This window comes from Melanotaenia boesemani, chromosome 22, assembly GCF_017639745.1.
Source record: "Melanotaenia boesemani isolate fMelBoe1 chromosome 22, fMelBoe1.pri, whole genome shotgun sequence".
Taxonomy (NCBI): Eukaryota; Metazoa; Chordata; class Actinopteri; order Atheriniformes; family Melanotaeniidae; genus Melanotaenia; species Melanotaenia boesemani.
The window spans coordinates 10819204-10833751 of NC_055703.1; the positions used below are offsets into that span (position 1 = coordinate 10819204).

Consider the following 14548-nt stretch of genomic DNA (forward strand, 5'->3'; position numbering starts at 1 on the left):
GTTCTTGACTCTGTAATTGATCTACGTATTCTTTCTTCTTATTCTCACTTCATTCAAAACAGGAGTGCAGTTGTTATTTGTTCCTATTATTTCCTCAAATAATATATTGTTCCAAAGAAATCGGGAAATCAAAGCGTTTTTTATGATGTTATATAAGAAAAGTGGTAATATTTTATGCAGCCATATAGTTTTGCTTTTAAAAAAAAAAGAAATGACTGATGATGACTGTCTGACTGGCAAAACTGTTGTTGTTTTATTGCAGGTCAAGAATCAGAATCAGAAATACTTTATTAATCCCTTTGGAAATTCCTCAGGGAAATTTGTGTTTCCAGTACAACCCGTCCAAAGAGAAGGTGATTTTGGATTTAATTTAATGTATTAGTTATTTGTACAGTTAGGTTTGGTTAGGAAACTGCTTACCTGAAGTCGCTGCCTGTAAACACTTGTGTGTTTCAAGTGTTGCATGTGTTATCTTTGGGATAAAACATCAGGACAAGCCCAGATCTTACAAGTCAGCTCCCTGCTGGTTATAAATGCCACCTGAAATCTGATGCTAAGAGAGCCGACAACAGCCTGTGGTCACTGTAATCCTCCCAGAATGAGATTATCTCTGTGGAAAAAGTGAGGAAGGGGTGGCAAGGGCACTCCCATCAGCTGTGTGTCTAAGACTTGGCCTACTGAACCCCTCCCATAAATCCACAAAGACACACCTTGGCAGCTGGCATTAAAACTCTCCACTGGCTGGGCTTCAGGATCAGTTCATGTGAGAAGAGCAAAGGGTCAGAAGACTTGAAACAAAGATGGACATTACAAGAAGAGTTTCGCTTCTGCTGTTGCTGCTTCTGGGCTTCTGTAAAGCTCACCCTGTAGATGTAAGGCACGACTCGCTGAATGTAGAGAATAAGAACTCATAAAATTTGCATGTAATGAGAGACACGTCATTTTATGTCTGAATCAACAGCATTGCATATGAATTAAAATACTGTAAAATGAATGCAAATACAAAAGGGGTTATTTTTTTTTATTTGGTTTTCACAGGATCGTGATGCTGATAATAGTAAGTGACTGCACATCACTTCATCTATCCCCGTCTAATGGACTAATCCTTTTATGTATCAAACTGCATGGCATTGTAAAACAAATCTGTATGACTTCTGCTTTTCTTCTGTTCATCAGAAAACTCAGCAGGTGTTTATGAGGACATTAGCACAACTATCCTCAGGATGAACAATGGTGAGTCTTCAATGCTGCTGCATTAAAAGTTAGGGAACAACACTTTCATCATTAATCCAAAATCAAATCCAATAAAGAGGGGAGGGGACAGTGGTTCTCCTTCTCTAATTCCTTGGTGAACTTTTGTACATTCTTTAGATAATATTTATTTATTCCTAATTTTATCATTTGAACAGGATCTAATGAGATACTGCTGGAGGGGGACCTGCTCATTCCAAAAACCAGGAATGCGATGAAGTGCATGAGTAAAGATTACAGCTGCCGGTGGCCGAAGTCTAAAAATGGGAAAGTGGAAATCCCTTTTAGTATAAGTGATGAATATGGTAGGTTTGATGTTTAAACAGACTACATTCCAAACTGGATTAATGTATATTTACCTACTGAATCACTTTTGTCCATAACCATAGAGGACTCAGACAAGAGTATGATTCTAAGCGCCATGAAGGGATTTGAACCAACAACCTGCGTTCGCTTCATTCCTCGCACAGATGAGCGTGTATATCTGAGCATTGAACCAAAATATGGGTAAGTTAATACCTGAGGGTGAAAGTATATGTAGGAGGACAGATTATGTAAAACTGGTGGGACACTGTATGCAAATGTGCTTAAGCTTATGCATTGTGTATAGTAATGTAAATAGTAGTTTTTCCATCATTAAACAAATGAAAGAGTATATAGAAATATCACGTGTAGGTAATGTGATGATTCATTTTTCTAAGGGTTTTACCTTTAAAACTTTCAGTGTCTTATCTTATAAGATTTTCTTTGTTCTTGTCATGATGTCTATATTTATTTATTATTTCATGTTTAGAATATTTGGATTGTTGTGCTTAGTACTGTTGAGCAAAGCTGCTGCCTATCATAGCCAAGACACTCAAAAAATATTTAAAAAAGAATAATGGCTTAATCAGATAAAGTAATGGCACGTAGCAAGTCTAAAACATACTGATAACAGTTGTTACCAACTTAACATTTTTATAACTACATTCAGTTAAGAGACAGAAAGTAGGGATTGGAGTTCATGTTTGTGTGGAGAGGGCAGAGAGGAGGTGGGGGTGGACATAAATGTGCTTTTTTATAACTTCTTTTGTGTGTGTGTGTGTGTGTGTGTGAGAGAGAGAGCGAGAGAGAAGGAGACTATTATGAGGTTTTGATTGTGTTTAAATTGCTATGTTATATACTTTGATTTTATTTATACTTACTTTTTTATGTAACACACTTTGTGTTCCTGGTTGCAGGAAAAGAGCTTTATAAATAAAGTGTGATTTGATTTACATGATTTAGAACCTTCGAAAATATTTCACACAACAACATTCTATATTTCCACTGAATACAATCTCAGTTTTAAATCTCTAAAACATGCCAGCAGTGGATGCGAGCAGGCGATTGTATTGCTTTTTTTTAATACTGCCATGTACATAAGAAAAGAAGCTGCGCTTTATTAATCTAATTATGCATATAACATCAATATGGGATTCAAATGCCAATTATAACTTATTTTTTGTCTCTTTCACTGACTTAGCTGCTTTTCTATGATGGGTCGTATTGGAGATAAGCAGGTGGTGTCTCTGCAGAAGTATGGCTGCATAGATTACGGTATCATCCAGCACGAATTGCTGCACGCTTTGGGTTTCTACCATGAACACACTCGAAGCGACCGTGACCAATATGTCCGAATCAACTGGGAGAACATCAAGGAATGTAAGAATATTGCAGCATCATTCATTGACTGAATGACTCAAATTTACTTTTTAATTTGTAATTTATTGTGTTTTCACACCAGATTATGTGCAGAACTTCAAAACGATGGACACAGATAATCTCGGCACTCCCTATGACTATTCCTCTGTGATGCACTATGGAAGGTAAGGTGGACCAACAATGTGTTTAAATAAAATAAAATAGCTAATAAGTTGCTAATTTATTTCCAACCTCTGAGTTATTTCTTATTCATCATTTTTAGAACTGCCTTTGGGATTAATGGAAAGGAAACCATAACTCCCATCCCTGATACCTCTGTTCCGACTGGCCAGAGGAAAGGCTTGTCCAATATTGACATTCGCAGGATCAACATTCTCTACAAATGCTGATATAGTCATGAATGAAAGATTTGATTTTGGAGCTGATGATCTTTTATTAAATAACAGTAAAGCATTGAAATTTCAAGAATCTTCCTTGAGTGTTCTGTTATTTACAGCATGTTTATTTTTTAGTGTTCTGTCGCCATAGCAAAACATACACTTAAATGTACACCTTAAAGACTTCATTTGGAGACTTTAAATAAAAAATATGGCTTAGTGGTCATTTAGCCTCTATCCATTCGCCAGAATGTTTTGTTGACTCCTTAAGTTTCTGCAAAGTTTTGTACTTTTCCTAATTCTAACCCAATAGTTTAAATACTGTAAGGCATGGGCATTGAACTCCAGGCCCCAAGGGCCACTGTCCTTCAAGGTTTTGATCTGGTCAAGTTCTGAGTGGCTCTTTTCAAGTTCAAGTTAGATGTGTTGCAGCAGGGAAATATCTAAAACTTGCAGGACAGCTCTCCACTTGGATTGGAGATGGCCATCCATCCTATATAATATAAGAATTCATCTTGGTTCATTTCAGACTTTTTTATTTTTGGCTAGAATATAAGAGAACTTTACATGACACAGATGCAGTATATCATGTTGTTTTCACGCTATACTTTGCACTAATTAGTATGTGGGTGTCAATAACGTTACCATGTGGTCAGTGCAGTAGGTAAACCTATGCACTTAAAATTCTGTTGAAACTCCAAAAGAACTGCATATGTTATGATTTTATATTATTTCTTTAGCTTTGTTTAGTAAGAGAATGAAGTTGCAAAATATTAACAAAGAAGCTAATCTCATTAGATAGAAATGAAGACTGAGGGACAATAATTAATTTCTATTTTGGTTAATTAACTTCAGGATTTGTACACTTGTGAGGAGTACCTTGTTTTTCTTGAATAAATCAGTGCTCCAGTGTACTCACTGAGGCTAACTTTGCAAATCTGAGCCTCTGTGGAGAGCAATAGATGTATTAGGATGAGATAAGCCCCTCCCCTTTTTCTCTTTAACCCTGTAGACACATTTTTCCCCACTTGGCCACATCCTCACACTCTTAGAAATGTGTTTTTTTTTTTTTCCTGCTTTTTTGTTTTATTGGATTTTTTTTCTTGGATCACTCTTCCGTATTCAATCCAGTGAAACGAGAGCAGTGATGGGTATTGAGAAAAGTGTAGCGGGGGAGTTTCAGGGTGAGATAAGAGAAGGGGAAGCCTGGGAGAGAGGACAGATTCTTATTAAGCAAATTTCCTCTCCTCCTATGATGTATGAGTGCACTAACCATCATGACAGTACTGCATGTATTTCTCCAGAGTTCTGGCTTAAATACAACTAAAGAGGCCACGGCACCAGCAGCACTCCAAGGAAGCCTGCAAGTTGGAATAGTTCAGATGGACACAGGCCTTTAATGTTTCATAAAGTAGTTTCAGTTCATATCAATCGTTCTACCCATGAAAAATTCAAAATCTACTTGTTTATTGAAATATTTAATACTCTGACTCTGTTCATGCTCCAAGAATCTCTGGGAGAATTTCAGCCAGCTTTAAATTAAAGTATTTCTGCAAAGCTTGATTAAAATAAGATTACAGATGAGCCCAGAATCCCAAGACAGAAGTATAAACAGGCCACTACTGGAACATACTGTGGCTACGAATCACGTGTTCTTCAGTGAGACTGGAATCTAATGAAAATGATCTCAGAACTATGAGGCTGACATAAACGTAAATATGAATAAATATTTTACCTTTCCTTTAATTGTTAAGATATTTTGACCTTCTTAGTTTATCTTCAAGTACATCAGTTTATAAAACAGACATGTGAAAATTAAACCTGAATTACATTAACTAACATTTAGTGTTACTGACAGTTTTAATAAAAGCAATAAAGCATATTATGTGAGGGTGTTACAGATGCTCTTTGACTGTACTTTAAAGGGCAGTGTGTACATGACCAGCAGGGTCTCCTGTAGGATGTCTACTCTAATGAGAGCAAGATGAGTGGAGCCAAATGCATTGCGATGTGTGATGTCACCGGTAATATGCTGGCAGGCTATAACCGCTGGCTGGCTGAGCGGCTCTTACCACCATGTTATTAACACAGATCAGTGTACCTGCCTTTCTTCAAACATGATAAGCTTCAGCAGACAGCTTTCCTCAGTTCACTGCATGAGCTGCCTCTTCCAAACCAATAGGAAATGAAAGTGTTTGCTCAGGCTGATGCGACCACCCTAGCTAGGCAAACCCTGGAGACTTTTTCAGAGTTGAATGAATTCAGTCACTTGGGGGGCGATGGAAAAGTAAATTATTTTACACTTTCCAATGAGTCAGTTATTTTTATAGGTTCATTTGGTCATTCATTTGATCATTGGTCTAACTGTTTTGTAGGGTCTCATGATACTTTTCAGAATAAATGTAAAGATGTTTTTCTATCCCAGGCCTAGGAAGTTGCTTTGGTCTGATCTGTTGGAATTTGTACAAGCCAATGTGTCGCTCCAGTATGTGAAAGTGCTGTGGGGTAAAACCTATTTACAAGTAACCATTTGGGTTTAAATGTGGTTAATGATGGTGCTGTCAAAGCAAAATATTCATCCAGCCTGCAGACAAGGTCTAATATAATTAAAATTTGTTTTCTGTTGATTATTTTACCTGTTTAAAATACCAACTGGTGTTGTATTATACATCGTTAGAAAGCCTGATTAGTCACCTTCACAATTAGTAATGCACTTGTAAAGATGCATTTTGTGGTATGAGAGACACAGCTAAATGTGTAGGTGTGCAAAATTATCCTGTTGCTATTCACTCTTGTTGTGAGATTCAAGTGCTGCCAGATGTGTGTCTGTCACAGATGTAGTAATGGTACCTGATTGGAACCTAACTGATAGATGGACTAAATGTGACCAGGCTGGTGACCACCATGAGGAGGAGGTACATGTTGTTGAGGTCCCTGATAGTGTAAAATAAATAAAGTGTGAAAATGTTATATATTGTTCTTTGTTTATTACTGCAGGAGAATGCAATCCTCCAATCCATCAAGCAACCTAAACAAGTGTGAATACCAATAGGTGAATATTGCAGGGGTTTTAGTACATTTTTGGGGGGCAATACCCACATTTTTACTCTGTTGCTCATTCCACGTAAGACAATCTTTAAAAGTTATACCTTTTACAGATGTTAGACCTTTAGTAAATTTTAGGGCCTAGATTTTTATATGCAAACACTCAGATTTACCCTCAGATTCACTGAGTGTTCTTAATAAATAAGCCTGTTAACACATAATAATACTAACAGGTAAAGCAGAATTGTATATGTGTGGTGAAACAGAGGATGAAATACGACATAGATGTAAATAGATTTGAGCCCACTCAACGTTTTAGCTGTTGCAATAATAATACCCACTAACTAAATGAGCAGCGTTTTCTCACATGACAATGAGCATGAAATGAAAATCAGCTAAGAATTAAGCAAAATGCAGATGATTTTGGAGACGCAGAAGCATGATGGCAATGAACATCTGCTGCATAAAAAGCATCTAGGCTTTGTAAATCTATGCAGGGTAAGGAATAGGTGGCAAATCAGTTTGCTCTGGTGTTCAGGCAAGTCATAATTGAGCATGTGCTACTTACAACAGGCAGCAACACACTTTGGGTAGTGGCAGGTCTAATTACATTGGAAATGCACATTAAAATGTAGTTTCTTTAAGAAAATTAAAGAGAAGACGGTGTGTTTAGCTACTGAGTTCCACCGTTAAAGGATGGGTTTACACATACCCTGGGGTTCAGGTGTTGGTGAAAAGCTTGAAAGTGTCTGCAAACATCTTTTCCTGCTGTTCATAAAGAAATCTCTTTCAAGAAGTGCTCTGGTCTAAATGACTCTGGTTCAAATGACAATTCCCCACATCCTCTCCCTTGTACAAGGAGGCTTGTAAATGGTTTATAAACCAATGTGGGATGTCACAAAAAGCTAAATCATTCAACTGTATCATGTATAATGGTTGCAAATTTAAAGCAGGTATTGCAGAGATACCATAAAGGCATTGCATTTTCTGAGTATCCCTATTCATCTAGAAATCTAGCAATAACCTTTAATGTCATGTCAGTACATAAATTAAAAGAAAGTACTCAAATGAAAAAGGTTAAATCCACAGCTTCATAAAAATCTACAAGTAAACAATCTAAAACGTCAGACTCAGTTTGACTTTTTTAGGTTTGTTTGATTTTTGCAACCTGTTTCAAAACCTAACATGGGTCATATGCAAGTCAGCTGTTAAGTGGCTCCTGCGAGAGAGATTAAAGCAGACCTCACGAAAACAAGTAAATTTAGTTAAGCATGTTATCAAAAGAAATAACAGATTGGCATTAAAGTCTTTGTTGTTGTCTTGCAAGACCCAGTGGAAACGATTAGCAGGCTGAGAGCTGAAGACAAATTCTAACATCAGCTATTGTTGAAGCATTCATGAAGCTCTGCTTGGCTTTTATTCTGCACATCTGAGGAGCCTGATGAGCAAAATACAAACTTCTAAGATGACTGAACCCAGAATAACATGTTGACAAGTTACGATCTGTTGTCAGCGCATTCTCATCTCATAAGTATTTCATACTGTGTTGTTTACACTGAGATCATGGCTGACATGGCTTTAAATAAAAAAAAAGGCAGTGATTAAGAGACTCTGTAGATCGAAAGGAAAAAATGTATGCAAGTGAGTTGATTACATGTAAATTGTCTTTGCAGGTCATGTGGCTAAAGCCTGTGTCAAAGAGAAGGGATGTTTAAACAGGCCTTTGTAAATGTGTAAATGAGAATGAGGCGTTAATCTACAATCCCTTTGAGCTGTGTTCGCAGCGCTGCACCACATCTCTGTTTGTCAACGCTGAGGAATTGCAGCTGTCGAAAATGATGCGGTCCCATTAGTGACGGAATCCAAGCTGAGACGGAGCCAGACAGAAAGCCGCTGTGGGGACAAGATGATAACAAGGTACTCATTGGAGATGTGAGGGATGGTGTTTGCGCATCACTCTCTGTGTCTGTCTGATGGGACTGGGGCAGAGGAGGAGATGGAGGGGTTAAGATAAATACAGAGCAAGAAAGGCGTGGAGAATGAGAAAGTGAGAGAAACAGTTAAGAGAGAAAACGGATGGAGGGAGATAAGATGAGACAAATAGAGAGGGGAACAATGAGACTGGGGAGCAAGAAAGAGTGACTGGGAGAGTAATCACGGAAGGTAACACTGAAACACACAAATCAAAGCGGTGACTGGAATAAGTGAGCAAGTGAGTTCACCAGAGACAGAGAGAGAGGGAGCAAAACGCCCAATGGCTTGTTCCCTGAAAGATTGGCAGGTTTATTCACAGGGAGTTACTGATGGCTCATTCCGCAGATTGTTTCACCTCTGAGCTAAACTGTGTGTATAGCTGGATAAAGACAAAGACAACTGCAGCAAAGTAGGCTGCTGCATTTATGATGTCATGCAACAGAAGCAACTCTTTAGATTTGTCGTGTTTATTTGTGTTCCCTTCAGTTTTAGGACTTGTGAGAAAGTTTTGATGATTTGGGTTATACTGATGCAGAAATGTGAAATATTCTAGAGGTTTTACAAACTTTAATTCACCGATATGGGTAGAAAACAAAACAGATGAGTGTTTATAAGCCGATGCAAAAATGGAAAAAAAAATTTGTGTCATATCTGCGCCATCAGCAGCAACTGACCTTCTCACAGCAAAAGAAAGACATTAATAAGGTAACCGGATAAAACAATTGTCAAAATCATCTGGCATGCTAGCCAAGCATGGAAAGATGATTACTGCTACCAATGATGTTATGTTGTTGACTGATTGCGATTATTTGAGATTACCACAATTATTTTTCATAATGGTCTTAGTCTTTATTCCCCTGTGTAGAAACAGCTAAGTGTGAAAAAACAAACAAACATAAGCATCATATTTCCATGTAATTTTCTGTAGTTTGCAATATAACAGAAAGCTACAAAAAACAGCTCTGAATATGATACAAAATTTTCAATACTTTGCCAAGACCATCTTAATGTATATCATTCATATACAGCAATGTCCTGCTTTTACAACAAACAAACAGGCAAATTCCAGACAGAGAATTTGGGAGATAAACTCAACAGGAGCCACTGAACTGAGGGTTACAACCCTGTATAATAAATTGGTCATTCATTAGTGGAAAGCAACAAATGAGTACCACTTAAAGGTACACTGTATGGTTAACCTATAAAGAAACACATGCTATTCAGTCATATTCACCACCCACTGAATTTGCTTTGACAAATAAGTTTAATGCAGTTTTACAGAAATATAAATTAAAAAGATCTGTTTTTACGAACAGTTTAAATCCAGCATATGTTTACACTCATGTAAACAGCGTCGCCAACAGCCTTCTTCATCCCTTGATTTGCTTGTACATCACAGCAGTCTGTCTGCTTGCTCAGTCGAGTAGTTTATAAGCACTAGAAAAGTTTATAATATTTCACAAACAGAAACTGTTTAGTATCTTCCAAACAATGCTGCATCATACAGCTCAATAGTAATCCATCCGCATAGAAATGAGAGAAAAACCTAATTTATGTACCAAGAACGGCATAAACCAGGATACAATAGATATTTTTTTCCTGATTTGTGGGCTATTTTAATCCTGCTTAAGCACAATCTCTGGGTCATAGTCAACAATGGCTCTATTAAGCTTCAATCAAATAAGCACTATTGCACAACAACCTATAATAATCACACTTCCTTTGATTAAACAAGAAATGCACCATGCCCAAAGTTTCTGTTCTACATACACAAAGAAAGACATGACCAAAATAGTTGCTGCAAAGCTGGTTTCGCCCTCTTTATATAGGAATGTGATTTGAACATGCAGAATAAAGGTGGGATTTTATAATTACACCGATATGAATATAATTACTACCTTCAAATTTGGCAGTTACATGTGGTAATTACTCAGGTTGCATAAGTCTGAATCGATGACAGCTTCAGATACCCATAAAGTCGTCCAAGCCATTAAGCCCATGTTATTATTAATAGAACATCCCTTGATTTCAATGGCAGGAAAAGTAGATGATTATAGCTTTAGACTGCAATTTGTCACATTTTTGCTTGGGGGACTTGCATATATGTCAGTGTAGGTGCATTGTAGTCATCAGACATCTGTTTTTATATTTCTGGTTGATTGTATAACACCAGTTGATTTGGTTGAGTATTTGTTTTTGTCTTTTTTTTCCTTCTGAAAGTTATCTAAATTAGTCGTGAAAGCTAATAAATTGGAATGGACTATAATTTGCTGAAGAATCAAATAAAAAGGCCAAACAGACACTTATGAGCTGACAAAACGATGAAGCAGTCCCCAGCTGCATAAAAACTGATCCCTAAAGGTTGATCATTTACTTTTTCAAAGTGTTGAACATTTTCAGAATTTCAGTGCTCCCAGATATAACCAAAAGGAGGAATTATGTTCCTTTTTTTAATCTAAATGTTTCTTTTTTCTTTGTTTACAACATAATGTTCCTGGGAGGACATAATGTCCCTGCAGAGATTTGCTGCACATTTAAGATATTTTTAACTTTGTATACTTGTATACAGCCCAATTAAAACTGTAATTAATGCAGCCCTGATGTGCTTCCAGGAAAATGTGAAACGCAATGCATATGACAAACAACCAGAAATGGGCTGCTCGCAAAAGCAGCTGCACTTCCATAAACAAAACACAAAGGTCAAAAGTCTCTGATTGTGCTTTAAAAATGTTATTTCTATGAAATTCACTTTGATGGCAGGTTTGTGGGTTCTGCTCTTTGCTGATTGTATTTCTCCGCACATCCGTTTGCCCCCAATGTACTTCCATCATCCCCCTGCAGACAATTGAAAAATGTAATTTCTTCTCGTTGAACGAATGGGTTGGAGAGCAACTGAATGTCCACTTGGACGAGGTATGTCTCTGTCTTGGAGCAAAGCGCACAGTCCACAAGGACGCACTACATCAGCAGAAAGGTCAAACACTGTGTAGTGCACAGGGAGACTTTTATAAGGACATCTTGTCAGTTTCTTTGTTCAATCAGTGCTTTGGGGAACCAATGACAATTGAAGCAATAACATTTTCACAGACAGGGGAAATAGGTTTTATCCTTTTGTGTGAAGAGTACCTTCCTAGCTTTAGTTTGCAATGTGCACATGACTCCACTTATTCACAGCAAACTTGAATTACAGTCTGCATTCACCTGTAAGTTTCTATTCAAGAGAAAAAATAAGTTGCATCTTTCTCTGTCTACATACGTGTTGAGCAGCATGCAACTTAAACATTATGTCCATCCAAATAAGGTAGTTTTGGCAGATTTAAGAGCATCCTAGGAGGATGTATGCACAGGACACAAGTCAGAAAGCTACTCAAAGCATGAAAGGCAGAAGAGAGGAATACTTTCAGCAGCTGGAAGTAACATCATTATTTTGTGTTTATTTCAGACAAAGATCCAAAGCACATTGTCCGTTGTAACTCTGTGCCAGCAGCAAAAGGCTTTCAACCGCAAAAAAATACAACAGCGTAATTTACTGTAGCATCTGCCACAGAAGCACAACAGCGGCGTGAGATCTGTCGAAAACGGCAATGATAACGATGACAAAACTGTGCCAACAGGGAAAATTCTGCTGCAAGGGATGCATGCACTTCGTTTAAAACAACAAAAACTGGATATTTCCTGAATTTCAGAAACAAACAAGGTGGTGAAAGAATGTTAAGAAAACAAAATCTGAAGAGGCTTATTGCTGCCAGGTTTGAGAGACTGAGATGAGTGCAGTTATGCCAGCTTGTTGAGTGTTCAACTGTCTTGCCATGTTTAAAACTGTTCAAATGTAGAAATAAGTTCAAAAGAAGGCAACAAAACAAGTTAAACATATTTAAAAAAGAAAAAAAAAATGGAATTTCATGACTGTTTAAGGGCTCAATATCTCTGAAAGTGCAAATCATACAATCTAAGGCTAGGTTCACACTGCAGGCTGAAGTAACACAAGTCCAATTTTTTTCGCCTCTATGTGACCTGTATCTGATCTTTTCATAATATTCTGAACGGCACAGATCCGATTTTTCAAATGCAACCCAGGCCACTTGGATATATGGTCCTGAATCCGATATGTATTGGATCTTTTGCCACGCGACTTTAGTCTGAACGGCCAGGTCACATTAATCCGACCTACACATCATACACAACATTGTTTATAAACTCCTTATTTGTAAAGGCACTCACATCACTCTCTCACCACTCCTGGCTGCAACACCGTACCCACACATTTCTCTGTACAGACATTGCTACCACTGCTCCACAAAATGTCATGGCCAAAAATCTGTCTCTCCTCTTCTGTAATCTCCTCCTTAAAATGATGCCATTGAAAATGTGCTGGCTACGGTTGGACAATAACTTTAAAATTGCAACAAAACGCTCGCTGTTACTGCAAACACGAAGACATCACATGCACAGTGTCACATCGTTGTGTCTTTTACACATGCAGGACACTTTTGGTGCGCATAAGGTTTATACAGGAGATCACATACAAGTCACATTTAATTGGAAATGTGAACAGACTCTCAAAAGAATCGTATTTCACAAAAAAATCCAAATTGAGCATTATGCCCCGTAGTGTGAACCAAGCCTAAGTGATTAAACAGGTCATTTGTTAGTACTTAAGTAAGACCCAAAAGCATTTCCACTAAGGCAGTGTTTCCCAGTCCAGGTCCTCGGGACTCCCTGCCCTGCATGTTTTAGATGTAACCCTACTTTAACACCTGAATTAAATGAATGGCTGGTTAACAGGCTGCAAAGAACTGGATGAGGAAGTTCAATAATTTGAATCAGGTAAGTAGAAACACGTCTAAGACATGCAGGGCAGGGGGTTCCAAGGACCTGGATTGGGAAACACTGCACTAAGGGCATGAGCATACCTTTACAAGCTATCAGTGTTGGGGCTTCTGAAAGGCATATCAGCAGGTAATGGTGTTTTTCTGCCACTTGGGGGCAGTGTCATAATCATGTGGAATAATCTGACCAGTGGTCTGCTCTTTGTTATTTTGGTTCTGTTGGTGGCTCTTTAACGTTGCTCTACTGTGATAAACACACAGTGAAAGTGGACATATATTCTCTTTATGGTGGAGTTACACTCATTCAATAACATGACAAGTTATTATAAAACATTTGCTACTATGTAGTTGAGTTTGGGCAATAACTTCACTTTGTTAGAGGGTAGAAATCAAAATTATTTTGTGTAGGTTAGAAAATGATCATTGTTCATCTTCAAAATTCATTCACTTTACAGTGCCACTGTATCCTTATTGGACACTATTCTACTGGTTGCCTTGGTGACAAGTCAGCTAAACAACACATTATGACTGTCATTCCCTGGTTAGTTGGCGGTAGTAACATCACTCTACATGTTAGGCATAAGCCCTGTTTACAACACAATGCTGAGACATCCATCCATCCATTTTCTACCACTTATCCAGGGTTGGGTCATGGGGCAGTTAAGCAGTGAAGCCCAGACTTTCCTCTCCCCAGCCACATTCGTCAGCTCCTCCGGGGAGATTCCGAGATTTCCCAGGCCAGCCAAGAGATGAAGTCTTTCCAGCGTGTCCTAGGTGTTCCCCAGGATCTCACCTGTTATCTCACCAGGATGGCGTCCAGGAGCCATCCTGACCAGATGTCTGAGCCACAGCATCTGGCTCCCCTCGATGCGGAGGAGTAGCAATTCTACTTTGAAACCCTTCTCGGATCATCAAGCGTCTCCCCTTATCTCTAAGGGAGAGCCTGGCCAACCTACGGACAGCTCGTGAGGGTAGGAACGTAGATCAACTGGTTTTTCGAGACTTTGCTTTTTGGCTCAGCTCCTTCTTCACCGCAACATACCGATGCAGAGTCCGCATCACTGCAGATGCTGCACCGATCTGCCTGTCGGTCTCCTGCTCCATCCTCCCCTCACTCATGAACAAGAGCCAGAGATACTTGAACTCCTCCACGTAGGGCAAGGCCTCATTTCCAGCCTGGAGAAACACTCCACCCTTTTCAGGATGAGGACCATGGTCTTGGATTTAGAGGTGCTGATTCTCATCCCAGCCGCTTCAAACTTGGTTGCAAATTGCTCCAGCGAGAGCTGAAGATTACGGCCCGATAAAGCCAACAGAACCACATCATCTGCAAAAAGCAGAGACCCAGTCCTGAGACCACCAAACCGGATCCCCTCGACACCTCTGCTG

General features: G+C 38.6%; 2 protein-coding genes across 3 annotated transcripts in view; one reads left to right on the forward strand and one right to left on the reverse strand.

Annotated features, from left to right (window-relative positions):
* LOC121633726 (MAM domain-containing glycosylphosphatidylinositol anchor protein 2-like) overlaps window positions 1–14548 on the reverse strand; it is a 226127-nt gene that overhangs the window by 177618 nt on the left and 33961 nt on the right. The gene's annotated exons all lie outside the window — the stretch shown is intronic.
* Window positions 801–3323, forward strand: LOC121633728 (low choriolytic enzyme-like). The gene is given in 7 exon segments (XM_041975925.1): window positions 801–923; window positions 1200–1233; window positions 1410–1556; window positions 1641–1758; window positions 2756–2934; window positions 3017–3098; window positions 3197–3323. Coding segments are annotated over 7 exon segments (810 nt in total).